At 38.4% G+C, this 26,462-nt stretch overlaps 1 protein-coding gene across 2 annotated transcripts; it reads right to left on the bottom strand.

Moving 5' to 3' along the window:
• Nucleotides 1-608: 608 nt before the first annotated feature.
• LOC147618737 (WD repeat-containing protein RUP2-like) lies at nt 609-3,231 on the bottom strand. 2 transcript variants are annotated; one of them, XM_086774472.1, is made up of 3 exons: nt 2,778-3,231; nt 1,040-2,663; nt 609-774 (listed from the first exon to the last, which is right to left on the bottom strand). In XM_086774472.1, the coding sequence occupies exons 2-3, from the start codon at nt 2,619-2,621 to the stop codon at nt 716-718; spliced, it is 1,641 nt and encodes a 546-aa protein (XP_086630598.1). In that variant the 5' UTR covers nt 2,622-2,663; nt 2,778-3,231; the 3' UTR covers nt 609-715. The 2 variants fall into 2 exon arrangements, with proteins under 2 accessions (XP_086630598.1, XP_086630597.1); XM_086774471.1 differs by lacking the exon at nt 609-774 and having other exon boundaries at nt 876-2,663.
• Nucleotides 3,232-26,462: the final 23,231 nt, after the last annotated feature.

Here is a 26,462-nt window from a genome sequence, read left to right as displayed (position 1 = left end):
TGCTCACACACATTAAGCTCACACACATTAAACAAATTCTAGCACTTACCATGTTCTATACTTCCATTTGGCATTGTCACTTGTAGGTCAATAGGTATATCTATTTCTTCATTTCACTAGGTGTATCTATTTCTTCATTTCACTCTAAGGGTATTGAAGTGATACCTTTCCTCATCCAACGTCAATAACACACTATTATTGAACTCGATGGGGACCTATGGCACCAAGTTATATAAAGACCCAATAGTTTCTCCCTTCCAATGTCCATTGTCGTCTTTGACATTATGCACAAACACTAAAGAGATGTGAGTTCTTAGGGAGTCTTGTGGAGCCTACAGAAGACGAGGGGCTAGGGAGAAGAGCTTGTAAAGAAAGCTCTAAATCTTCCCTAACCCTAAAATCAAACAAGTGAATGGAAAAAACTAAGAATACGATGAGGTAACAATAAGAAGGGAATGAATCATCAACAAAGAGACAAAGAGATGTGGCTTTCCCTATCATACAAATCGATTTTTTATGCAACTTTTTCACTGTACTAACAACCAATTCTAATTTCCCACACCTAGGTTTTGCAAACATGGATTTCGGGAAATCCAATTAGGTAATTTAAAAGCTTTTAAAGGGTTATCCAAGTAGATAAATTGCAAGCTCTTCAAGGGTTTCAACCTTCGAAGAACCATGCTAAAACCACATTTAATGCAATTTTGGCCATGTCTCATGAGCTTTCGATTGTCTCGAACTGTGCCAACAGTGTCATTGTATAGTTATGGCATCCTGGTTACACACCATTAGGTGAAATGAGACATTGTAATAAAGATGGAATAAACGCGTTAACTTAGTCCACTCCCGAGTTCCAACCAAGAAAAGAGTGCGCAAACTGCAAGTGGGATCATTTGCCAAACAAATTACGACTTGTTCTTTGAACTTGAACAATTGAAGCAGATACAAATATATATCATCTGCTGATGGTAGGATCAACAGACTCTGACCAGTTGCACAGTGCCTTGAGAGTTGGCGGTGATAAGAGAGTGATGATCACCTTGTTCTCTCCAGGACACGGCTCCTACAAAGGAGTTCCCTCGGTCACCTTCATTGAGGCAACGATCATCACCGCCTTCGTCAGTCCGATGCCTCATCGAACCTTGACTGCTGCAGCTCCGTGATGCTGGAGATGGGAACTTCATTCTCCACACAGGCTTGCTGTCAGATCTCTCATACACAAACACTTCATTGGATTCAGACCCACAAGCTAACAAACCCTCCTTCAGCACAGACAATCCCACAAAGTTCTTCACATTCCTGTGAGTGTCGAATGTCCTAGTTAGCCTTTCAGCTCCGCGTTTTTTGAAGCCCACGATGCTTCCAGGAGTGGGGCAGATCCTAGGCGAGACTTCTTTCTTCCAGCTACGGCACAATGGAACATTAGACACATCCCACAACTTGACTGTGCTGTCAATTGAAGCTGAGACAAGCTCATTGTCACCGAGAAACTTAACATAACTTGCAGCTCTATCATGGCCCTGCAGGCAGAGCAAGGAAGAATCTAATCTCCTCAGATCATACAGGTAGATATTGGAGTCTGCACACGCAACAGCTACCCTGTGAGGTCCGTCAGAGCTGAACTCTGCACAGCAGATGGAATTCCTACCCGGAGATCTGATAGCCCCTACACTTCTGTCACAGTTGTGGGTCCATATCCTTACTGTGCCATCTCCGGAGGCAGAAGCGCACAGGATGGGGAACCAGCAGCTGTAGTCCACACTCCATATCCTCTGCCCACTGTGCTCGTACCTCTCGCTCAAACAGAGCCCCTGCTCAACATCCCACTCTGTCACGACACCATCATAGTCCCCACATCCAACCACGTTAGACCCCAGAGGTCTCCACTTCAGACTACTAAGTTTGGCAGGAGTGCAAATCATCCTCAGAGCTGCTTGATCGTGGTTCTGTACTAGGACACCACCTGGTTCTGCATTCTTCCTCTTCAACCCGCTGTAGCATTTCCTACGACGGGATCCATGAGGTCCGATTTGCTTCTCTTCTTCAGAATCGTCTTCCTCAACTACATCTTCCTCCAAGGTTTCTTGAGGGCTTGTAAGAGCAGTGTAGGAGTAAACCCTGATCTTGCGGGCGATTCCCCCTGTTGCGAATCTCGAACCGGTTTCATCGAAATCGATAGCTGCAATGACATCTGATGCAAGAGAGCAAGGCTTCGCCCTCAGAGATGCAACAACCTGGAAGCACAGTTTCTTGGGAGGAGCAAGGTAGTTGCTGTGAACGGAATCCGAAGGAAAACCGTCACACTCACAGACACCCTTCCTAGGTTCACAACCTGCCTGCAGCTTAAGCAAGCCATTAAGTGAGCCTGGGGAGGAAACCTGCACAGGACTGCATTGCCGTGGTTTGGAATCTTGTGACGGAGGTTGCTTCACTCGCAGGAACTGTAAACCCTGCATTCCCGCGGCCGCCTGAGAGTGCTTGTTCACAGAAATTACTATCTGAGGAGATGGGCGGCTGAGACTGATTAGCACTATGGTGTTGTTATGGTCTCCGAAGGAAGAAGCTCTGTCCGGGATCCAAGATCCAGAATGGCCCGGCTCTTTAAACAAATCTTTGGGCATGCACAAAACCGAATCACCATGGCAACGATACTCTTCACCTGCCTGCATTTACAAAGACCACAACAACGTATTGTGAAATAACACCAATCACAAGAAACTCGTCGCGGTGCAAGTTAACTGATCTGAAAAAGACTATGTGGAGCAACCAACCCTTACCAGCTTGACCAGACAGTTTCACGACTCATGATGTTATCGAAGATCAAAGCATATAGAGGCACAGGAAACACTACTTTGCAAACCGGCCCATCATTTCCTTCAAAATTCCTAGACGTTAACACAGACACCACCCGGCCCTCCAAATCCACGCTTGTCACAGCCGGAGTACACACTAGGCCCGCAAGGTCGCAACAACTCTTGTTAGCAGCTTAATATTAGGTTGTATCCCGGCCTGAAGCGGAGAGAGGAGAGCTCTCGTGTCTCAATTTCAAATCAGTGATTATAGGCGAGTTTACCGGAGGAGAGAGGCTAACGTAACCTCTGCGGCGAATCATTCGTGTTTTCCTCGCCGCGCATTCACGGCTGTGGCCTATCAAAGATCGCGAACGGCCAACATCAGCCCACGCCTGCACGGAGAATCCAACGTCACGGATCGCCAATCTCCATGGCTGCGATTCCCTCGTGTGCATGTACCGTCTGGGAACCGCAGTCACCAAAATAAAGCTAGCTGCGTGGCGGTCTGGGAACCGCAGTCACCAAATCAAGCCACATATCTTAACTTTTCAGTGTTCACCAAATTTCTCGTTCATAAAGCCAGTATCTTAAATATTGGAACCGGGCGATGACGTGGTGCTGTTTTGCCTGGTCCACGTATCATAGACCGGTAATTCACCAGGTCAACTCCCGGCAAGTGGTAGCCACTAACCAGGCTACCAGTGTACAACACAAGTTTCTACCCAAATGATGACAAACTTTTTTTCCCAAAAAAATTTACTAATAACTCTAAAAATCATGCAGTTTACTGGTTTTTATACCTAAAGCCTAGAACCAGATCTTCAGTCCTAATTTTTGTCTGTAAGTTTCAATTTTAAATTAACCCCAGGGTTTTATTTTGCACTCTTCCTCGTGGCTTTGCCGGTGTTTCCAAAGAACATACATCATAACCATGCAAGATCGCAAGTTTAACATACGCAAGATTTCAACACTAAACAAATACTTTCCACATGATAAAAAGTTACAGCCCTCCATGGCCCTAAAATAGGTAGACTTGCGAGGTTAGCCTTGGTTAGGTGAATGGGCTAATAGCTAGCAACACTTCTTCCTTGATTTATAGGTGACAAACAAATAAATCTTTTAATTACATCTTTGTCAAGCACCTTTACCTTTTTTACGATTTTGGAATTTAAAAATACTCCTTGTTTAAATTTGAGAATGGATCTCTTTGGAGATGAAAGGTATGGGAATAGGGGTCCTCTTGATCAATAGATAACATTAGGGTGGTGTCCCTCAAGGAAGAAAGAAGACAAGATACCTCATGCATTACCCAATAATTCTAGACTAGCCCACCCTTTGCCCCAGTATTTGTCCACTCCCTTTGAGGTCTCTAATTTGAAGGACAACAACCAAAAGAGGGCCATACATCAAGCTAACTAAGAAGGTTACCTAAAATCTATGTACATACATAATAGATAGGTGCAGACACCAACTAGCGAAACTAGCAAGTCAATCCCCATCAGTGATAACAAGAGAACCCCTTGCAACATATGAAGGAAAGTAAGCTCACTATAAAAACATCGTAAAGATTAGCTCAATCTAGACATCATCCATATGCATCATCCATGTGCATATCCATAGTACAACTAGTCTTTAGCACATTGCATGTTGTAAAGTTAGGTAACCTATAGAATACCTTGCAAGTTGGCCCCACTTGCAAAGCGCCCATGTGCACATCCAAGGTAGTCCCCATTGAGAATGAGACGTTGTCTAATGAGACAGAGCTTATCTCTTCCTCGTGAGAAGTTGCACTAATAGATGACCAACTTGGGTGTCTACATGTCTATAAGGCTTCATTGAGTTTATAAAGGAAGATCATCTCTTACATGCAACAATAATTTAAGAGATGGTATAATAGAATTAGAACTATGTGTATGTCAGTTTCACATGCATATCCATGGTTCAACTTAAATGTATGAGAATAAACACCTCCATATGGTTGTAATCTGCATGTAATGCTCTCTCAAAACATCCCAAACAAGCTCTCCATGATATTATATAACCCATATGAAGCTCTTAACCCAAGCTCATCCAATATCATCATGAGCATGGCTATTGTAATAGAGCACCAACTTTTAGATTAGGTTTAGGACCATGGTCATAATAGTTGAACAATAATCTACAACAGTTGACACATTTTATGGTCTATTATGCCTTTTGTAAGTTTGTTTAACAGAGTTTATATCTTGATTAAGATTTCTTGAGCTTAATTTTAAGAGAATGATTGCAGTGTTAGTGAAGATCAAAAGGCAACCAATGAAGTAGGTGTTTAAATGTGCAATGTAAAATGTGTGAGTGAATCTTAAGCTTGAGTGTGTGAACACACCTTAGAGGTGCAAGATAATTATAATATTGTGTGGTGTTGAATGTTGAGGGCCACATAAAAGAATGTGGAAAAGGGAGTGCCACATGGCATGATGATGTGTAAAGTGGGATAAGGCTAGAAGACCTATATCATTGTATGGTTCATTGGAAAATGCAAGAGAGCTATTGTTGAATGTGCAATCTCTCTTTCTCTCTCTCGTGGAGTTTCTTGTGTGCTTTAATCCACCTTAATCTTATTTTGTGGCTCAAAAAATCCTTGAAATTTTCCCTCCCAAAAAACCATCTCAAATTTCATTGTAGTAAAAAATTTCATTTTCAAGTCCGCTTTCCCTCTTGAACGTCTACATTAAACTCTTCCTCCCTTCCTCTTTCATCTCTTTAATATCCATTAAGCTCGAAACTCTAATCTACATAGCATCTTCACGTTTTCTTTCTCTATCTCATTTGCCCAACCCTAATCTTACTACTATAGCTTCACAATTGATATGGCTGCACCACGAAGAAGACCAAAAGATGATATTGAGGAGATCTCACTGTACAACAAGAGGGACAATGATGGTGCTTGGGTGAGAGAGGCATTTTGCAAGGGTGCTTGGGTTTTCCTGCCGCCTACTGCTATTGGTCCACACCGAGTTAGACGACGAGATGTGATGGAGCTTCATTTGGAAGGGTCATTTAGAGGGATTAAAAAATTTGAGCAATGGAGACCTGGTGGTCATTGTACATGTGTACATGGTATGAGACATACATCTTCGTAAACAAACTTGATTCCCATGCAGCTGTAAGTATCATAGGGAAGGAAGGAGGCTTGTGATATTACGATAGCTACATCTTTCATGTTTAATGATCTTATTTTTGGGTTGTAGATATTTTTCCTTCCAGCTTGGTAGAGAAGCAACCATTACGAAGCCTTACTGGAACATTTCAAGCACTCCATACAGACATTGGTGAGGCATTGTTTTCTTGTAAAACCAATGCAGACCTTCTTAAGGAAAAGATCTTTTTTTACCGGCACTCCTATGTGGTGCCAATGCACGACGATGGGTTTGGTAAGCTAGAGATCATCACATCTCCTCTCCTCTCTTTTGTTGAATGGCCAACTCCTGATTCTTGGATGGTTATGGTCATGAAATCAAAGATGCTCTCGATTTGTGGGTCTCAATTGGGTATGTCCAATTCATCTTTTTGCTAAGATGTTCAATCGATTTACTTTCCCACAAACACTTACCATGTTTGTGTGCAAGAAAGTACTAGGTGATGACATGGTTACCTTGCTTGGAGAGTAGTGGAACATTATAGAGGGGCAGCATAAGGATGATACATTCAAGTGCAAAATAGTAGAGTTCAGTGTTACATTTTTGGTATCTTAAAGCTCGTGCTACCTTATACATTCGCTTTTATTACGAACGGTGGATGACGAAAAATATTAGTTGGGTCCCATTGCAAGCGGATGAACAAGTTGTTTTGTCTCTTGACATATGCGTTAAGTTGCCCAATGGTGTGGTGGAAATTGTAAGTGCAAGCAGGCATTGGAGCCTACTAAATATTAGGGAGCACCTCAATATCATTGGAAGTGAAAGCATGACTTAATAAGAAAGCTTTGGAGTTTTTTTATATGAAGTCTATTATTTAGACTCTTGGGATTTTGTAAATTTACGTATGTAATTCATCAATGAAAAGTTTTGTCTTGTAATTGCTGTGCCTTTGTAATTTTTTATATTGTTCTTTTAGAATTTCAATATTTAAAGCACTTTTTATGAAGCCCTTTAAGAGTTCTAATATTTAGAGCTCTTTTTATGAAGCCCTTTAAGAGTTCTAATATTTAGAGCTCTTTTTATGAAGCCCTTTAAGAGTTCTAATATTTTCCTTTTAGAGATGTACTCGAGCCACGAGATGACAATTATGGCACAATATCTCAAAACCATTACAAACTCAAGTACAAATGTGTTTTGAGTAAAAAACATCACAACATGAGAAGAGAATTTTTTAATCTCAACAAGATTATAAAATTAGAAGAAAATTTATAAATATTTACAATGATAAATAGGGAGGAGAATGAAGCTTTCTATTTTGTCTCCATCTCCTTTGGTTTTGTCTCCATGTCCCCCTTTGTCTTCTCTGGTTTTGTGGCCTCCTTTGTCTCCATGTCTATATCCTTTGACCGTTTTTGGTTATTCTTACTACCAGTACCAGTAAATTTGAACTTGAGTTCCTTCTTAGCTTTCTTGCACCAACACCTTTATTGGCACCCACTTGAGGACCACTTTTCTTTGAGGTACTTCTTGATTTAGTACCCTTGGTTTCTTTATGCGTGCCTTGTTAAGGAGCACCCTTGGTTTCTTTTTGTAGAGTTCCTTGCTTAAACATAAAATGCTTTAGTGGTGAATGTACAAGCATTTTCTTCTTCTTCTTAGATGGAGAGGCTTGCCTTGGGGGTAGTGGAGAATCTGAATCATTTGGAGTAATTGAATTATTCAAAATAATATTGATAGCTCTTGCACGAACACTCCACATCCAAAACTCCTGAGATCCAAGAGTCTGTCAAATTAAGAAAACTTCTCAGATTTAAGAACCAAGAACTATAGAAAATAAGTTAAAAATTTAAGTAAAGATTTATTGCAAAAATAGTGGGTTTTTAACTTAATCTACACTGCTATTAATGTCGATATATTTAGATAAAAGATATTTCCACACAGTAGCAATAACATGCCATCCACATGAGGTAGAATCTTTTTGTAAAGCCACTGTTGATTCAGAAACTTATACTCTGTCTCCTTTTTATTTGGATATTCATCTTCAATAGCCGGCAATAGCTCTCTTACATGCCCTATTAAAAAACAAATTTGAATATAAGGAAAAATAAAGTATGAAGCTCAATATTCAAGTTATTAAGGAGAACTACTTACAATTTAATCTGCCCATACATGCCAGCTAGGTTGTTCATGAAAATAACAATCCTTCTTAGAAGATTAATAACACAAGCACTCCAGTGCCCACTGGAAAAAAGAAAAAGATATAATAAAGAAAGCAAATATCGTATGTCAAATATTTAAACACATAGGAATCATCAGTTATAGACGAACCTCTCTACATATGGCAAAACAATAAAACAAATGTTCTTATTTCTCATTGGCTTGAAATAGGATGTCAGCTCGGAAGTCTTCTTCTTCATATCAATCAATGCAGGCGACAGTAAGGGATCACAAATGAATATTTCCTTGACTTGATTTAGAAGCAATTCCTTCATAAGTGCCCTACAAGAGTTTATAAAGGAATGAACAAAATATGAGAACATATACATATGAGAAAATATACATATGTGAAAAATGTAGTCATACCTTATACACATGAGAACAACACTATCATTGATCTCCCTATCCTTCTCTACAAGCATGTAAAGGTCCCCAAGTGCAATATAGAGATTAGCTGCCCTGGTACTTGGGCAAGCCTCTGAGTATTGGCCTTCTCCAACTGCAGAAGGGTCTCTAAGCTATCATGCACATGTGAGACCTTTTCAATCACCTCCTCCTCCTCAGAACTCTTATCATCTGGCTTACATTTCTTAACCAACTTTCTTTTCTTCTTCTTCTTGGGAGGGGAAGTAACTTCTTCAACTGTAATATCATCTGCCTTTGATTTCCTTTTCAATGCTAGGGGAATTGCAAGGATCTCAAAAGCTTTCTTATCCCTCATTGGCCCTTGGGATGAAGAAATTTATCAAACCTGTACTTCACCCTGCTAAACAAGTGTCATGTCTTTGTCCACCATCAAAGTGACTCTTCTTACATGGGGAGCACATATGAAGCTATCATTCATGAAGTCTATAAGAAAGTCTTCAATCACAAGCTTCTTGAAGACATGCCAGTGCACTGCTCTGCCATCTATAATGTCCTTGCCCTTTGATATTGTCACTTTACTGTTCTTACAATTCTCAGGAATGGTGCTCTAGGGATGAGCAGATGTGTAGCCTCCTATGCTTGCCTTATCTCAGCAAACAATTTCTTTTGTCTTTGGAGGAAAGTTCTTGCCTTAGATAAATTGGTTCTACCCTTTACTTGTTTCTTTTCTAATGGTTGCTTAGAAGTTGTTGCCTCTGGCTCTTGCTCTAGCACTGAATCTTTAGGAAGGGAGGGATCTGGGTAAACCATCCTCACTGTTTGCTTTATACAAGCCATACTGTGAGGAAGATACATCCAGGGAAGGACTACACTCACCCGTGCTTCCACGGTGCGATAAGAGAGATCAGAGAGCGTTGCGGATATGTCTACTCGCGCCATGGGAGGAGGGCGAGAAGGCGATGTCTAGCTGTCCACGATGCGATACGAGGTATTGGAGCCTGTCGCGGATATGATTGATCGCGCCATAGAGGGATGAAGGCGAGGAGTCGCTCTATCAATGGCGTTATAACTGAGATTGGACCTTGTCGGATAGCCCTACTCATGCCGTTGAGGGAGGAGGGCGAGAACGTGGAGTCCGTGCACGATGCGATAAGCCTTATTGGAGGCTAACAGATTACTCTCTTTGCGCCGTAGAGGGAGGATTGCAAAGGTTGAAAAAAGTTACAGAAATAATCACTTAAAAATACTCGCGTCGTCAATGGTACCCGAAAAAAAAGAATATTTTCTCCATTTTATAGAATGTGATGTCATCATTGTGAGGAGGATGTAAGCCCTACAACGTGGCACTCCGATGATGATGTCAGCCCTACACATGGCACAACGACACATTTTGGTAATGTCAGCCCTTCACTTCCGTCATGCATGTATGACGTCAACCTTAATAATATCTATATATAGTCATGCCTTGTTTAAATTTTATTTTTTTTATTTCGGTCCTCCTTCTTTGCCCCTTCCTCCACATGCACTTTCAGTTCAACGTTCAGTTCACCGTGCAAAAAGAGAATTTGTTTCTAGTCTTTTCTTCATCCTCGCGCTATGGATTGGCTTCCTTCCCCCTTCACTCACGCCTGCAGTTCATTGTGTGATAGGCAATTCCGCTTCTTGTTAGTTGTTCGTCCTTGCACCGTGGCTAGCATGGAGCAGGTGGTTCAGGTGGTTCACTCCTATGATCCTTTGGAAAATGTAGAGACACTTGAAGAGGTAAAAGATGAGCCTAGTCCCAATGAAAATGTATTTGATTTATTAAGGAGAGCTGGGCATGATGAACGTCTTCCAGATGTTGAGCCTATATTCAATGTGCCCTTTAATTTAGAACAAATTGTTAAGGACATGGCAAGCTCTATGGTGGGGAAAGAGTGGGAGGCATATAGTAAAATTTTTAGTACAGAAATTATAAATGAGGGATCATCACAATATGTTCACATGTCTAGCTTTTCCCTATCCTCATCTGAAAAGAAGAGCATGTCAGGCAGGTGGGACGCCTATTCAGAAGATAAGAGGATAAATATTTATCTTGAACACTGACCTCTGCACAAGAAAAGGTGCAAAGTTCTTGAGTACTACTTTGGATTTGTGGCTTATCTATTTCTTCATGCAGACAAAAAGGACTACACAAAGGATGAACTGGAAGTTCAAAAGGGTCAAAAGGTTTCACAAGCTTCATTTGTCACAGAGATTGAATCTAATGATGAGGTTATGGACCTAGTTTCTGGTGATGAGGAGAAGCTTCTAAGCACAGGTTTTGATGTGGCAGAGTTTAAGGCATCCACTGTTATTAATGAGGGATCATCTCTGCATGGAGAACACTTGAAATCAAACTTCGTCCTCCCTGGGCTGCCCTCCTTTCTTATTAATGGCAAGAATTTTATTCTTCTCTCCCATATACAAAAGCTTTATAATTTAAGGGAGGATTATTGCCTTGCAATTATAGCAGATGGTTGTGAAGCTGCCAGGGGTATATTGGATGTGGAAAATGAACATAAAGAGGAGTTTATGAAGTTGGACACTGAGGTGATAGAGAACTTCATTGAAGCCCCTAGAGCCATGTCATTGTGCTTTGAAAAAGCCAAGGAAACTGAATCTTCTCTTCCCAACACAGAGCTAGAATTTCAAAGTTTTCAAGAGAGGAGTTAGGAATTGGAAATTGGAAGAGAGCCCTTGCCCACCCTATAAGTTTTCAAGAGAGGAGTTAGGAGTTAGGAATTGGAAATTGGAAGAGGATGAGAACTATAAGGTAATTTATATGTTCTTGAGTGAGTGAATTTATGTGATTTGTGGTATTGACTAGATTTATGTGAAAGCTAATTCTTTGTTTATTGCAAATTGAGCTTGATGATGCTGATGGTTTCCTTGGACGTGGAGGTGATGCCCGTGCAAGAGTTGGCCAAGATGCTGCTCTTGCACACTACATCACGTCTATTGACAAAGAAATATTTATTGTCTACCACAACAAATATTCTAGTGATGCTAAAATTCCACTTCTGACACTCAAGGCACTATCTAGATATACGAGCTATTCCTTTATCCCTTACAATACACATAAGGTCATACTGATAGAGATTCAGTGTGCTGCTATTCGTATCTTTGGATATGATACATGATTTTGGCCTTCCAGAACTGGATACTTCATCTGTTATGCTAGCTAAGTCTAGGTGCCAAACTAGAAGATGTAAATGCACTCAAGGGTTATAGTCACAAGAGCTTTTTGTGTTATAGAGAAGAGGAAGAGCAAGTACATAAGAGACTCAAGAGCAGTTAATTATCTTGTCATTGTAAATATTTTGTTATATCTTTTATGTAATGAAATGATACAAATAAGTTTTAATTACGAGTTTGTATTAAGCAAAACACTTCAAAATGTTATAAATTTCGCATGCAAAATTTCATTACACTAAATCTAAATTCTTCCTTCTCGTCTTCTTGATGATCTCCATGCCACATGACGTGTTCATCCTGTGCCAGCTTTCCACTTCAGTGATCTTCTCATTTTGGCTTGATTTCATGCTACCTTTACTAAATCACTCGTATGAGTCTTTTCCATTGATAGTTTTCGCTCAAAAGTATATTTGTAGAACCAATTGAACATTTCTTTGAGGTAATTTGTACGAGTATTTCCTCCTCTATGTCGGGTGTCACTTGAAATATACTCCTCTAGCTCGGTAGTGAGATTTTTCCATTCCTTGGGTGCTCCACATGTCAAGAGAACCATATTCATTCATGAAGTATGCACAGCATGTGCATATAAAAATGTGCTGCAAAAGAAAACAGGACCAATTCAGAAGCTATACTTTATACCTTATAATCATTTTAAATTGATGAGTAGAAAGAAACTCATTTACCATGTAATGCATAATGTTGGTATCACCCCATGTATCGACCATGGCTTTTGTAAAATTTTGAAGCTCTTCATTGAAATTTTTGGCGCTCCTCTAAAGTTGTCCTGCATTTGCTCATTAATTTAACCATCTTATTGAAGTCCGACCAAACCTTCTCACATAGAACTACAAGGCTTGGATTGGTGCAATCAAATGTTGTGCATTTACACAAATCCTTAAGGCCATAAGTCCCAAGACTTTGAGTTCTTTACTTTTTTTGGCCTCTCTAAAAAATGTCTTGCCTTATATCCACTCAAGTTCAGTAGTTCCTCTACTTTTTGAAGAGCTTCATGTTGTCTTTCCTTGCCTTGCATAGTAAATGCATAATCAACGTGACACTTGAGCAGACGATCAAACACATGCATGAATGCATGCAAAGTACAAAAGTGGACATTCTTGAGTTCGAATGGAATTACAAGATTCCATTTGGAGTCTCTCAAATGCCTGTTTGGCTCAGTTAGCATATTAGCACACAAGACACCATCAACCCGATTGCCAGCATTATCATCCACTATGTCATTCTCATCATCTTGATTCTCTAGCTTCCTCTTTCTTCCTACCTTCTTTTGTTTCTTTTCTCTCACCATTCTCATGCACCATGGATAAGGATTTGGGGTGTTAGCACCTTGTGGACACCCAAGAAGGCACTTTATTGTCTTCAAGTCACCTCCTAAATGCCAGTCTATTGTATAAGTGCCCTTACCCTCCACTTCTAAATGTTTCCCCTGAATCTGCGACATTGGTAATCCATGGTATCCTATCAAACATCCAAGCTAACACTTCATGTGTCTCTTTCGGTACTTCAAACGCCCCAAGCCACCATATCTCTCTCTTAAATTGGACACTAAAAGAGGAAAAACTTAACTTGCAAACCCCCTCCCTATTGCTCGTCTGATTGTCTGGGTTTTCCAAAGGTAACTTAGTCTCCTCAGTCATGTTGATCTCACTCTTTGCATATGCCATTGCCTCATTCATAAGTGTGATACTCATTCATTCTAACCTCTTGCCTTTCACAATCTGACATCAACTCATCCACTTTCAACAACAAACTTACCTTGTCACCTTGCGTGACAAACAAAAGTAGATAATTTTTAGTACTTGAAAGATTTTTTAATTAGCTCACAAAAGAATGTAAAAAATTACTTACATTGTTTAGGCAATCCATAGAATAAGATCATAGCTCTCTGAATGTTGTATATCAACAAATATATTGTTGAACTCATTGTAGGATACATAATCTTACCATTTATGCTTTGCTTTTTTCCCCAAGCTCCAATGGTTAATGTATCATTGATGCAATAGTACTCTCCAATTTTGCGTTGCACATCATCATTGCATGTCCTCTTTGCTAATCTTATCTTTCTGGGATAGGAAAAGTATTCCTTGTGATGCCTTGTTTGCGAAGTGTATCTTTTAGCAATTGATGGAGTGCTTGATATCCTTTTGTGCTAATGCCCACCTCATCACATGCATTCTGAATGTTGTCAATGTTGCTTAGAAGATTGGTAATGTCATCCATTATCTCATTTGCAAGTACTTGACGTATCTTCTTGTGACGTGGGTCTCAAATGATGGAAAGAATGCCACACCTCCTCACACACCTATGTATTATTTCTCCAAAATCTTGAGGACCATTATCACCACACGCTTCTTTCAAAAAGTTCATATCACAAACCAATAAAGATTACCAAAAAAACCTTAATCTATTTCTTACAACAACCAAAAATACCTTAATCAAAATTACTTGCAAAACAACAATAGCCAAAGAACAAAAAACAAACCTTGTTGCATGGATTCTTTGCTTGCGAGCATCACCACTAGCACAGGGCTATGTACATTGGCCGATTTGGGACCCTTTGCACATACCAGCACTTCTAGGAGGAGTGGTGCATATGCAAGTATGGTTTTGATGATGACGATGTTCGTGATGCGACTATGGATGATTATATGGGTGATGATGATCATGATGGTCATTCATGGGATGCATTTTGTGAGTCATGGGATGACAGATTTAGATCATTGGAGGACACGTATTGAGCATGCTTACACTTTTTATTACGAGGATGAATTCATAGAATATTTTATATATTCTCATTTTGTGTAATTTATGGATTCTTAAAAGAATTCATGGAATATTTTATTCCCAAGTTTTATGTTATGAATTCTCCTAGATGGGTCTAGATTGGGATGCCTTTCTAAATCTGAGCGATCGTAGCTTACTTTACATGTACGCGGGTAAATATATGTACATGTATGGGAAGAATATTGGTTACATCGTCTTATTGATATGAAATTTCATATGGATGTTTATTTTTAATTGATTGATTGGCTTAGTTGATGCAAGTGTAGATAATGCATTGGACCGGATAATGAAGGTGAGCTCATGGTGTTGGTCAAGAAATACCTTGAAATGACCAATTTTGAATATCGATAAATAATATTTGATTTTATGACAGCAAGCGGCATTCAGTTATTTGAAAGTTATTCATATTTATTAGCAATGTGTATATGATAATTGGGACATGTGAAAGTGTCCTTGTGCATATTTTATTTTCAAGACATGTGCACTTTTATAAGGTTCAAGGCTCACACCTATTTTTAAAGAAGCCTAGTTTACATGCTCAAGAAAGCTATTTTTAAAGCAAGCTACTTTTGAAGAATATCATTCTTGATGAAGTCGGCATATTTATAAAGCATACTATTTTTTAGCCCTAAAGGCTACCCATGAAATATATTTAAGTACACCAAGAGGAAGTGTGGACTCACTCTTGTGTGGGGGCAAATTGGACCCAACATTATGTATTGAGTATTTTGTTTGTTCTATTTATCTTTAATATTTTATTTATTGCAATCACTATTATGGGTTCATGTGAACCTCCCACAACAGTGGTATCAAAGCCAAGAGTGATTGCAATTGATTGAAGCAGTGAGGAGCTAGTGGATAAAGAAGTAAAAAAGCTTGGCCAAAGGTAAAATTTTCAATATAAAGCATACAAAGTCTAAGGTTTTACAAGAAAGGCATATTTTTGTCCAATGGGTAACAAAACCCCATAAATCTATCACCCAATGGTCCTTCCAAGGTGGAATAACACTTTTCCAATTTAAAAACGAGTTGTAAAAACCACCTAAAATCCAAAGTGGTTTTTATGTTTTCAAACCCTCTTTCTGATCGGCCATAACTAGATGGATTTCTCTCACCCTAGAGGCCCTGGAACCACTTTACATTGAGCCTCTTCCTTCAATTCATCTTCCCCTTCCTCTCAACGGCGAACGGCACATTTTCTTTTCCTAAGTTACTTTCAAATATTGCCTACGTGCTATGTAATTCGGCCACCTAAAGCCTTTTCTTAAGCTTTAGTTAAATAAAGCTTAAAATATTTATAATTTAAAGCTATTCAATAAGCTATTAAAGCTTTAGTCTTTCTAAAGCTTATAAAAGCTGTCATTTATAGCTAGCTACTAAAACCCATCCAAAATTTCATTTTTTAAAAATTCCCTACTCATAGCCCAATTCAGCCTCTTCACAAATTCTCCCACTGTTCATATAAGAATTCCAAAAAAAACATTTTTATTCTACCATAACCCCTTTACTTACCCAAAAATACCTTTTTGAGCCCGAAAATTTCCCAAATTTTTTAAACAAATTACAAAAAAAAATAACAAAATTTCGAGAGTTTTCCTAAGCGCTTAAGAAAATTTTGGCCACCTAACCTGATCAATTCAAGCCTCTTCTTCATAAACCCATGGATTCGGGAGTCGATTTCAACTAACCCATCAACGAAGATCAATTCAAGCCTCTTCTTCTCATAAACCCATGGATTCGCGAGTCGATTTCAACTAACCCATCAACTAACCCCTACCAATGAAGATGCAAATGCTTGAGATGGTGGATTTACAAACTCACCCAACTTTTAAAGATCACATTCAACTTCTCAAGCAACTACTTCAAGATGAGCAACAAAAGTGCCTCGCCCTTGAACAACGATTGGATGGTATTGAAGTGTTACTACTCCACAATCTGAAGATGCCCGCATTGCCAAAATCATCAACGCCAAACAAAAAAAAGGACAGTAAGATAAGTCATCGTACTTTTTCTTTTATCAAATTTGATGGCAAAATGATGCTCATCTTGTACTTTCATGGTTAAGTCAATTGAATTATTTTTTTTCTAAGGAGACCTTTTCATAAAGAGATAAGATCAAATGTGTTATCAACCACATGGTTGACCGTGCATCATTATGGTGGAACGTTCTTTGTAAAAGCAGTGATAGACCAACTACTTGGATGGAATTCTAACCTAAAGTGAAGTCCAACTTTTTGCCACCCTAGTTTACTCTCAAAACATGTCATGCATGGGATACTTTGACTCTCAAAACACGTCATGCATGGGATACTTTGGCTATGTCTGATTTGTGAGATGATATCACAATACACGAATTTTTTTTGGCAAACTCTACTTCAACTCTATATGCTTGAAGACGTACCTAAAAATACAATTCAACGTCGAGACCTGAAGAGACTATTCAAGCTGAGGTAAACATGTTCAAACCTTCTACACTTGATGCAGCTATTTCTTTAGCCCATGATGTAGAACACAAAAGAAGTTTGCACAAAACCCCTTGAAAATTCAATGCTTTTTCAATCAACAAGCCTCAGGTTTCAATAACAATTGACAACCAATGCCTCGTCATTATCGTACACCCACTGGGCCATGCTCTTTTAACAATTTTAATGCAAATAGAAAGCCTTGGGTAGCACCTAGCAATGCAAGCACAAATTCCACTCAAAATGTAAAGATTATTAATGATCAAAGCAATGTATCTCAACCCAAGTCTATTAATCACCACAACACTAATTCTGCAAAGAAGCCTCCTCCTACATGCTACAAGTGCAACCAACCAGGCCGCTTTACTACCCGATATTGGAAGAATGTTAGACCATCAACTGCTCAACCTCACAACATCAAAGAGGTACTCAATGATGATGGTGATTTCACCCGAGATTGTGGTTCGAAGACATGCTACATATGATGATGGCAATCCTGAACAAGTGATCTGCCGCCCAGGTAACCCTATTTCATTATATTCTTTGCTTAAGATGAAGGGTAGAATCAATGGTTATGATATTACTGTTTTACATGATGATGGTAGTATGCATGATTTTATTTCTGGAACATGTTATTAAGAAGTTACAATTACAAACACACCCATCACTTTATAAGGTTAAATTTACATTCCAAGGTATAGGTTACAATGGTACTAAGGAAATCAGGCAATGAGAGATTATCATTGGTCCTTATAAAGAGAAAAGATATTTCTTAATTTCACCCCCACTGCACACTAGTGATATCATTTTAGGTATGCCCTTTTATCATCGATTCAATCCTCAAATTGATTATGACACACACATGATGTTGATCACACACCAAAATGAAACGTTAACACTTTATAGTGATGCCACCAATGAACTTTTTTCACTATTATCACACACACAAGCTAAACGTGCTTTACGTAAACGAGACAAAGCTTACATGATATATGTAAACAAAATTGAAGCAACTAACTATAGCTTCTAGCCAACAACTCTTTCTAGAAGATCAATTCAAAGACTCCCTTGCCCGATGACCTACCCCCGAGACTACCTACATATCTCGTCTAGAAGACCGCATAATTGAGATCATCCCTAGTAGTCAACCACCTCATAAGGCTCCTTATAGAAAAAATCAAATTCAACAAAAAGAGATTCATGGACAAATAGAAGAACTTTTAGATTATGGACATACAACCTAGCAATTCTCCTTTCAATGCCTTGGGACTTCTAGTTTAGAAAAAGAACCAGACTTATCGTATGTGCATTTATCTAAAGAGATTTAAATAAGATAGCTGTTAAAATAAGATAGATTTAAATAAGATAGCTGTTAAAAATAGATATCCTATGCCTTGTATTGATAACTTACTAGATAAACTTTGTGGTGCATCAATATTTAGTAAGCTAGTTTTAAAATTTGGTTTTCACTAAGTTTGAATGCCTGACTGCCTTTTCTCCCTCCTTTCGTTTATAGAGAGCGGACTACCTATCTATTGGGAATTGAAGATTGAACGCCATCTTGGCAAAAAAATGTGGGACCTTTCAACTCTTATCTTATTATGGTCCCAACCATCCATAGGTAACACCGGCAAGATCTTTGGCTGCGGGAGGAAAGCCCCCAGAGAGAAGTCACCTTTTAGGAACTAAGAAGAACTTGGCGAATGCCAAGTAGAAGGTGTAAGATTCCTCCCCCGACCCCTTTTTGATGTCTAGTATCTTCCCCTGTAATCAATCCCTCTTCAGAAATATAAAGGCCTTGTTCTAACTGTTTTAGCCTAGAGAGAGAAAAATATGCTAGAGAGAGAATATTCAGATTATGAATATTTTTGGATAGAAAATTAACTCATCTTATTAAAATAAGTTCCCCTGAAATAGAAATTCAAAAAGAATTTTTCAATGTGCAATTGGAATTAATTGGAAATAAGTATAAAGAACCTTAGTCTAAGGGTCTAGATTTTCAAAAATTTTTAGATTATGGTCCAATTAAGGTTCCTATGGGCCAATAGCATCAATCCTATGTGTAGGGAGGAGATAAATCCAATTTGTAAAAGAAGATACCCAAAAATGAGTAAATGCTCACATAAGATGAAGAGTTGAAAATGTACAAGATTTATTAGTAAAAAAACTATGAGCAATATTAAAAATATGAGATATTTTGGGTATCCAAAAATGAGTAAATGCTCACATAAGATGAAGAGTTGAAAATGTACAAGGTTTATTAGTAAATAAACACATATGTAAGGAAGGGGAGTTCTTTAAAGGAGGTGCATATTTCACATAAGATGAAGAGTTGAAAATGTACAAGGCTTATTAGTAAAAAAACTATGACACATATGTAAGGAAGAGGAGTTCTTTAAAGGAGGTGCATATTCCACATAAGATGAAGAGTTGAAAATGTACAAGGTTTATTAGTAAAAAACTATGAGCAATAAAATTTTGACACATATGTAAGGAAGGGGAATTCTTTAAAGGAGGTGCATATTTCACATGCTTGAATGAGTTTTAAACTCAAAAATAATGTGATATTTTTATCTCTCATCTCTCTTGAACCAAACCAAATCAAAATGGAACCAAACCGAATCAAAAAGTAACCAAACTAGGTTCAAATCTAGTCCAAATTCAACCAAACTGACTTGGAAAATTCTAGAATCAGTTTGTTTGGTTAGGAGCTCAAATTTTCCTATAAATAGAAGCCTCCCCTTGTTGAAAAAAATATAGTGTCTTATGCTTTGTCACTCTACTCCACCTAAGCCAAAATATATAGTGTCTTATGCTTTGTCACTCTACTCCACCTAAGCCAAAATCTATAGAGTCTTATGCCTTGTCACTCTACTCCACCTAAGCCAAAATATATAGAGTCTTATGCCTTGTTACTCTACTCCACCTAAGCCAAAATCTATAGAGTCTTATGCCTTGTTACTCTACTCCACCTAAGCCAAAATATATAGTGTCTTATGCCTTGTTACTCTACTCCACCTAAACCAAAATATATAGTGTCTTATGCTTTGTTACTCTACTCCACCTAAGCCAAAATATATAGTGTCTTATGCATTGTTACTCTACTCCACCTAAGCCAAGAACTGTGAATTCTTTAATAATTCACTAGTTTTTTGATACTTCTCTCTTTCTTCAATCCCCATTGGTGGCTCCATCAACATACTAAACCAATTGATTGGTTGGGGGCCTCTACCGTGAACAAAGAATCAAGCAAATTATGAGATAAGTATAGTGAATTTTGATTTTTTCTATAAATTCTCAATGATTCTCTCTTCTCAACCCCTCTCAAGCTTGAGAAGCTTAATTAGTATGGTTTTTAAAATGCTATTGAAGTTAATTAAGTAATGATAGTAAAGAATTACATAAAATTCTATTTATATTTAATTCTAATGGTTTTTCTCTCTCTCTCACTTAAGAAATGGTCATACTCATGACCCTTTTCAATCCAAATGAAGCTTTTCATAAGGCTTTTCCTTAATCCAAGATTAAGCTATGCTTGAGGTCAAATTAATGGCTTTTTGCTATGCTTTTAGTTTATGCACATTGATGATTCAATCCATTATGGATTGATGACCCAATTAGAGACCATTCTAATTGTTTTCTTAATGATCCAATTAGAGACCATTATGGATTGATGATCCAATTAGAGACCATTCTAATTATTTCTTTAATAATGAGCTTTATACCTTAGAAAAAAAAATTGAGATTTATCAGTCATAGTAGCGGAGCTATGGCAAAATTTTTATAGAAATTACGCATAAAATAAATTCATTCAAAGTATAAAAAGAGGAATTCCTACCATATTCTAGGAACTATCATCCTAGATTAATTAAAAGAATTTTATTATGCATGGAGATGTGGATGTTGCATGTAGATGTAGATGTATGGATGTGAGTGTGAATGTGGAGGTGGATGTATGCATGGGACGTGGATGTATGCATGTAGAAATAGATGTGTAGATGAGGATGTAAATGGAGATGTGGATGGATGCATGTAGATGTAGAGGTATAGATGTAGATGTGAATGGAGATGTGGATGTATACATGTAGATGTAGATGTATAGATGTAGATGTGGATGTGGAGGTGGATGGATGCATGTAGATGTAGATGTATAGATGTAGATGGGAATGGAGATATGGATGTATGCATGTAGATGTAGTTGTGAATGGAGATGTATATGTATACATGTAGATGTAGATGTATAGACGTAGATGTGGATGTGGATGGGGATGTATGCATGTAGATGTAGGTGTATAGACGTAGATGTGGATGTAGAGGTGGATGTATGCATGTAGATGTAGATGTATAGATGTGGATGTGAATGTGGAGTGGATGTATGCATGTAGATGTAGATGTATGGAGGTGAATGTGAATGTGGATGTGGATGTATGCATAGGGATGTAGATGTATGCATGTAGATGTGAATGTACGCATATAGTTGTGGATGTATGGATGTGAATATACGATTGTGATGTGAGGGAATCTGAAGTGATGAGATGGAAATGATGTGATGGGATGAGTATACATATAAATGGAATATGGAATAAGTAATGTAGATTGAGGAGGGATAATGTGGAAAAATGAAAGTTAAAATAGAAATTGTATTGTAAACTGTTTGTAAATGCTGTTTGTAAATGCTGTCTGTAAATGATTGTTTTATGTCAAGAATGCTGGGGGGAGCATTTTGACCGTCTTGTGATTAAGGTCATGATGAGAAAGTTGCAACTGCTGACGGGGAGTCAATGAAGGACGTCTCGCGTAGCAAGGTCGGCCGAGGTCTTGACCAGCCTCGGTGCGATTAAAATGGTGAGCTTCCGGTACGGTGGATGAGGGGCCAAGGAAGCGGCCTATGCGTGAAGCGCTAGGTTACCTGCGAAGGATCCTAGAGGGTGCTGACCATACGGTGCTCGGGCTCTGGGTCGCCTAGGATACCCACGCGTGCGTCGAGGAAGATATTGGAACAGAGTTGGAGTTGTTTTCTGAAATCGAGCATGGATCTGGTTGATTGACCTTGCTGGTCTTCAATGGATGAGTCCATGGCTCCTTATATGGATCTGTTGGTTGATCTTGCTGATCTTCAACGAGAGTCCATCATGTTAAGTGATTATATTGCCAAGTATTATGGGCTAGGAACTATCGAAACGGCTCCTGAGCGTTCTAGTTGCCAATGATGCCATAGATACTCTGATGAAGGAATGATGGGAAATTAAGAATCAATTGGATAAATTGGAAGATGGTGATCAATGATACTATGGTTTTATTAAAGGATTGTTTTAAACTGGTTGAATCTGGTTGAAAAAGGCAATTTCATATTGGGTGTGTGAGTGGTGTGACTAGTTTTATTTTGCATGAACATCCGGCTAGGGGGCCTTGGAACTCTTTTCCTTGGTACCCGGGACAAAACCTAACCAAATTTTTAATTGGATCCCATCACTACAGTGGTTGGGCGGTTGGCTAACCCATGGGATTGGATGGGGTTAGGCTGGACTGATGGACCTGTAAATCGAGACTCAAACTTTTGTTTTTACGATAGAAGAAAAAAATAAATCCCGGACAGTAACTGTTCTATGGATAGGAATCAACGGCTGTGCCTCTTGAATGGGGAAAAAAGCGTTGATCCCAATGATCCAAGTGCAAGTTTCTTCCTTGAACTGACTAAGTATCTTATAGATGTAATTGGATCATCTCGATCAGAAATGATCTTGACTACGTTAGAGTAAAAAGTTATCCTGGTGGAATCGCCCGTGCTTTCCGGTAAAGGAAGTTTTTCTGGGTTCGGTTTTGGAATAACCGACGGATTAGTCTCTTATCCGGATATCCGTGGGCGAGGCCCCGAGTGTGGGACCCCTGTCCCGCGCGAGAAGCGCTACTTCCGCTGCCAGTACCCTGAATCCGTTGCTCGGTGGGAACAGGGATCTTACAGTTGGTATCAGAGCATTTGGTTTATAAAGATCAACTGAGAAGACAAATATATCAAAAATTTATCAAGAGACACAAAAAGATTATAATTGTGTGAGATAATTCATACAATTTGATATTCAAACTGAAATTCGTAAATTGGTAATTGAGTCTTCAGATGGAAGTGCCGCAATTATATAGAATCCCTGACGTGCTTGAGGCCTAGACATGATAGTATTTACCTTATAATTCCAAGGGCCGTGACTACCCATATATACCGAGAGTATACTGCAGCTCTTTACTGACAGTATATACGAGTAAATCTAAGACTTGAAATTATAAGCGTTAATGCTATCTAGATGATGATTTCGAATGTGATTGATATGATTTTTAATTCTGTTTGAGAATTGATGAATTGATTTGGATGCTGATTGAAAATGCTGATTGAAAAATGTTGATTTTTAAAAATTAGTTGAAATATAATGAAACCTCAATGAGGGGGAATGGGACGAGTCCCTGTGATGATATTCATAACTAGAAAGATGATAACGAATTCAGCAAATCACTATGAGATTAGTGGGTTGTGCTGTCAGATTGCTACTGTTAATACTTGACCGGTAGATCGAGTTAAGGGATGTCAAATTGAGAACTTACTTGACTGAAATTTCCGTGGAGGAATGTTCCGAAGAAAACTTCTCGGTCTAATGGACCATTATCATGTTAAAGATATGAATGACATAATCTGAATGAATTGTTATTTAATGATGAGTTCTATATAAGGGATATTTATCCCAGTGTTCTGTTGGGTTGACTAGAATATAAGGAACCCCAGAATAAAATTGGATCTTAAGAAAAAGAGCTGTCCTCTACCTTGCGAGATGAGGACATCTCGCACTTTTTAAGTGGGGTAGAATGTAAGATTCCTCCCCAACATTCGAAGCATACAGGGGTAAGAATCTTCCTTTCTGATCTTATAATTATTCCCTCTCTAAAATAAAAGAAAGTTTCTGTTTAAAAAAGGAAGACCCTTTCCCTAGAATACTTCTTAGGAGTCCCACCTGTTTTAAGGCTTTAGAACAATGAGTCCAGAAGTGAGAATCGGTGTTTTGGATACCAAGGTTTTGGTTTTCATTCGAGTACGGCCCAAAAGAAGTCCTTTATCTCTTGGGGAGTATAAGAAGTTATCCCCCAGATATTGTGACCCTTATATCTGAATTCAATGAAAGTAGGTGACTTAGCCTACAAGTTTCTTTTATTCCCTCATCTCAAAATTCTTAATGCCTTCTATAGAAAAATGTGTCAAACTCAAATCATGGAAAGACGGTAAAACTTCAGTGGCAAGTTACCGTTGGCTTCTAGGTTACGCTAGCTCCTTCCTTTATATAAGTCGTAATTTTTACTTGCCGCTCACAGTAATCTTACTCCCATCAATCTCCTTTCTTTCTTAATCTCCTTCATGGCTTGGCAACAGGAATTAGTTTTATCCCTGATGATTTCTTACCTTCAAGACGCAAGAGAGTCTGTGAAGAAAGACTTTATAGAACAGTATGAGCGCTCACTTTTTCCTCACCTAGGAACTTCTGTAGCGCCGACCAAATGGCGGACCTATCAAAACATAACTAGGGTAACACCCTGGGGTCAGCAGCACTTTCGTAACAATGTCCGCTTGGCCATGGTTATTGAAGCTTTGGGTTTGGGTCCCCAATACTACTGCGTCATGAGATCAAGGCATCTTGGGTTTTCTGAGCGGGTCTTCTTACTGGCGTGTTTTCTTCCTCATGAGAAGATATGCCTTTATCCCGTTTTTGGATTGCCTCTCAGAGGTCCTTTTGTTAGATCACCTCATACCACTAAGATAGGTGCGGCAATAACCAGCAGAATCATCCCCATAGATAAGTTACCCTATACTTGTGCAGCTTGTGAGGACTGCTTTTGTGACCATATGATGGACGGGCTTATGGAAGTGTAAAGAGTTCTTCTATCTTTACTGTATAAGTTCCGTGAATGAATAAAGTTTAAATCTTGTTCTTATTTTGAATCTTGCTCTCTTTAAGACTTTTCTTGGTGGTTAATCTTGATTAAAATTTTTCTCTAAATCTCATATTCGTGCATCTTGTAAAATTATCCCAGTTTGCGAGATGAGGACATCTCGCATTTTTTAAGTGGGGTAGAATGTAAGATTCCTCCCCCAACCCCTTTTTGATGTCTAGTATCTTCCCCTGTAATCAATCCCTCTTCAGAAATATAAAGGCCTTGTTCTAACTGTTTTAGCCTAGAGAGAGAAAAATATGCTAGAGAGAGAATATTCAGATTATGAATATTTTTGGATAGAAAATTAACTCATCTTATTAAAATAAGTTCCCCTGAAATAGAAATTCAAAAAGAATTTTTCAATGTGCAATTGGAATTAATTGGAAATAAGTATAAAGAACCTTAGTCTAAGGGTCTAGATTTTCAGAAATTTTTAGATTATGGTCCAATTAAGGTTCCTATGGGCCAATAGCATCAATCCTATGTGTAGGGAGGAGATAAATCCAATTTGTAAAAGAAGATACCCAAAAATGAGTAAATGCTCACATAAGATGAAGAGTTGAAAATGTATAAGATTTATTAGTAAAAAAACTATGAGCAATATTAAAAATATGAGATATTTTGGGTATCCAAAAATGAGTAAATGCTCACATAAGATGAAGAGTTGAAAATGTACAAGGTTTATTAGTAAATAAACACATATGTAAGGAAGGGGAGTTCTTTAAAGGAGGTGCATATTTCACATAAGATGAAGAGTTGAAAATGTACAAGGCTAATTAGTAAAAAAACTATGACACATATGTAAGGAAGAGGAGTTCTTTAAAGGAGGTGCATATTCCACATAAGATGAAGAGTTGAAAATGTACAAGGTTTATTAGTAAAAAACTATGAGCAATAAAATTTTGACACATATGTAAGGAAGGGGAATTCTTTAAAGGAGGTGCATATTTCACATGCTTGAATGAGTTTTAAACTCAAAAATAATGTGATATTTTTATCTCTCATCTCTCTTGAACCAAACCAAATCAAAATGGAACCAAACCGAATCAAAAAGTAACCAAACTAGGTCCAAATCTAGTCCAAATTCAACCAAACTGACTTGGAAAATTCTAGAATCAGTTTGTTTGGTTAGGAGCTCAAATTTTCCTATAAATAGAAGCCTCCCCTTGTTGAAAAAATTATAGTGTCTTATGCTTTGTCACTCTACTCCACCTAAGCCAAAATATATAGTGTCTTATGCTTTGTCACTCTACTCCACCTAAGCCAAAATCTATAGAGTCTTATGCCTTGTCACTCTACTCCACCTAAGCCAAAATCTATAGAGTCTTATGCCTTGTTACTCTACTCCACCTAAGCCAAAATATATAGAGTCTTATGCCTTGTTACTCTACTCCACCTAAGCCAAAATCTATAGAGTCTTATGCCTTGTTACTCTACTCCACCTAAGCCAAAATATATAGTGTCTTATGCTTTGTTACTCTACTCCACCTAAGCCAAAATATATAGTGTCTTATGCATTG

The sequence above is a fragment of the Cibotium barometz genome, chromosome 34, assembly GCF_041138505.1.
Source record: "Cibotium barometz isolate CiBa-2024 chromosome 34, ASM4113850v1, whole genome shotgun sequence".
Classification (NCBI taxonomy): domain Eukaryota; kingdom Viridiplantae; phylum Streptophyta; class Polypodiopsida; order Cyatheales; family Cibotiaceae; genus Cibotium; species Cibotium barometz.
This window is presented reverse-complemented; position numbering and strand designations above follow the sequence as displayed.

Excerpts from the sequence above, each read along its gene's own strand:
- LOC147618737 (XM_086774471.1), bottom strand. The coding sequence starts at position 2,621 with ATGCCCAAAGATTTGTTTAAAGAGCCGGGCCATTCTGGATCTTGGATC.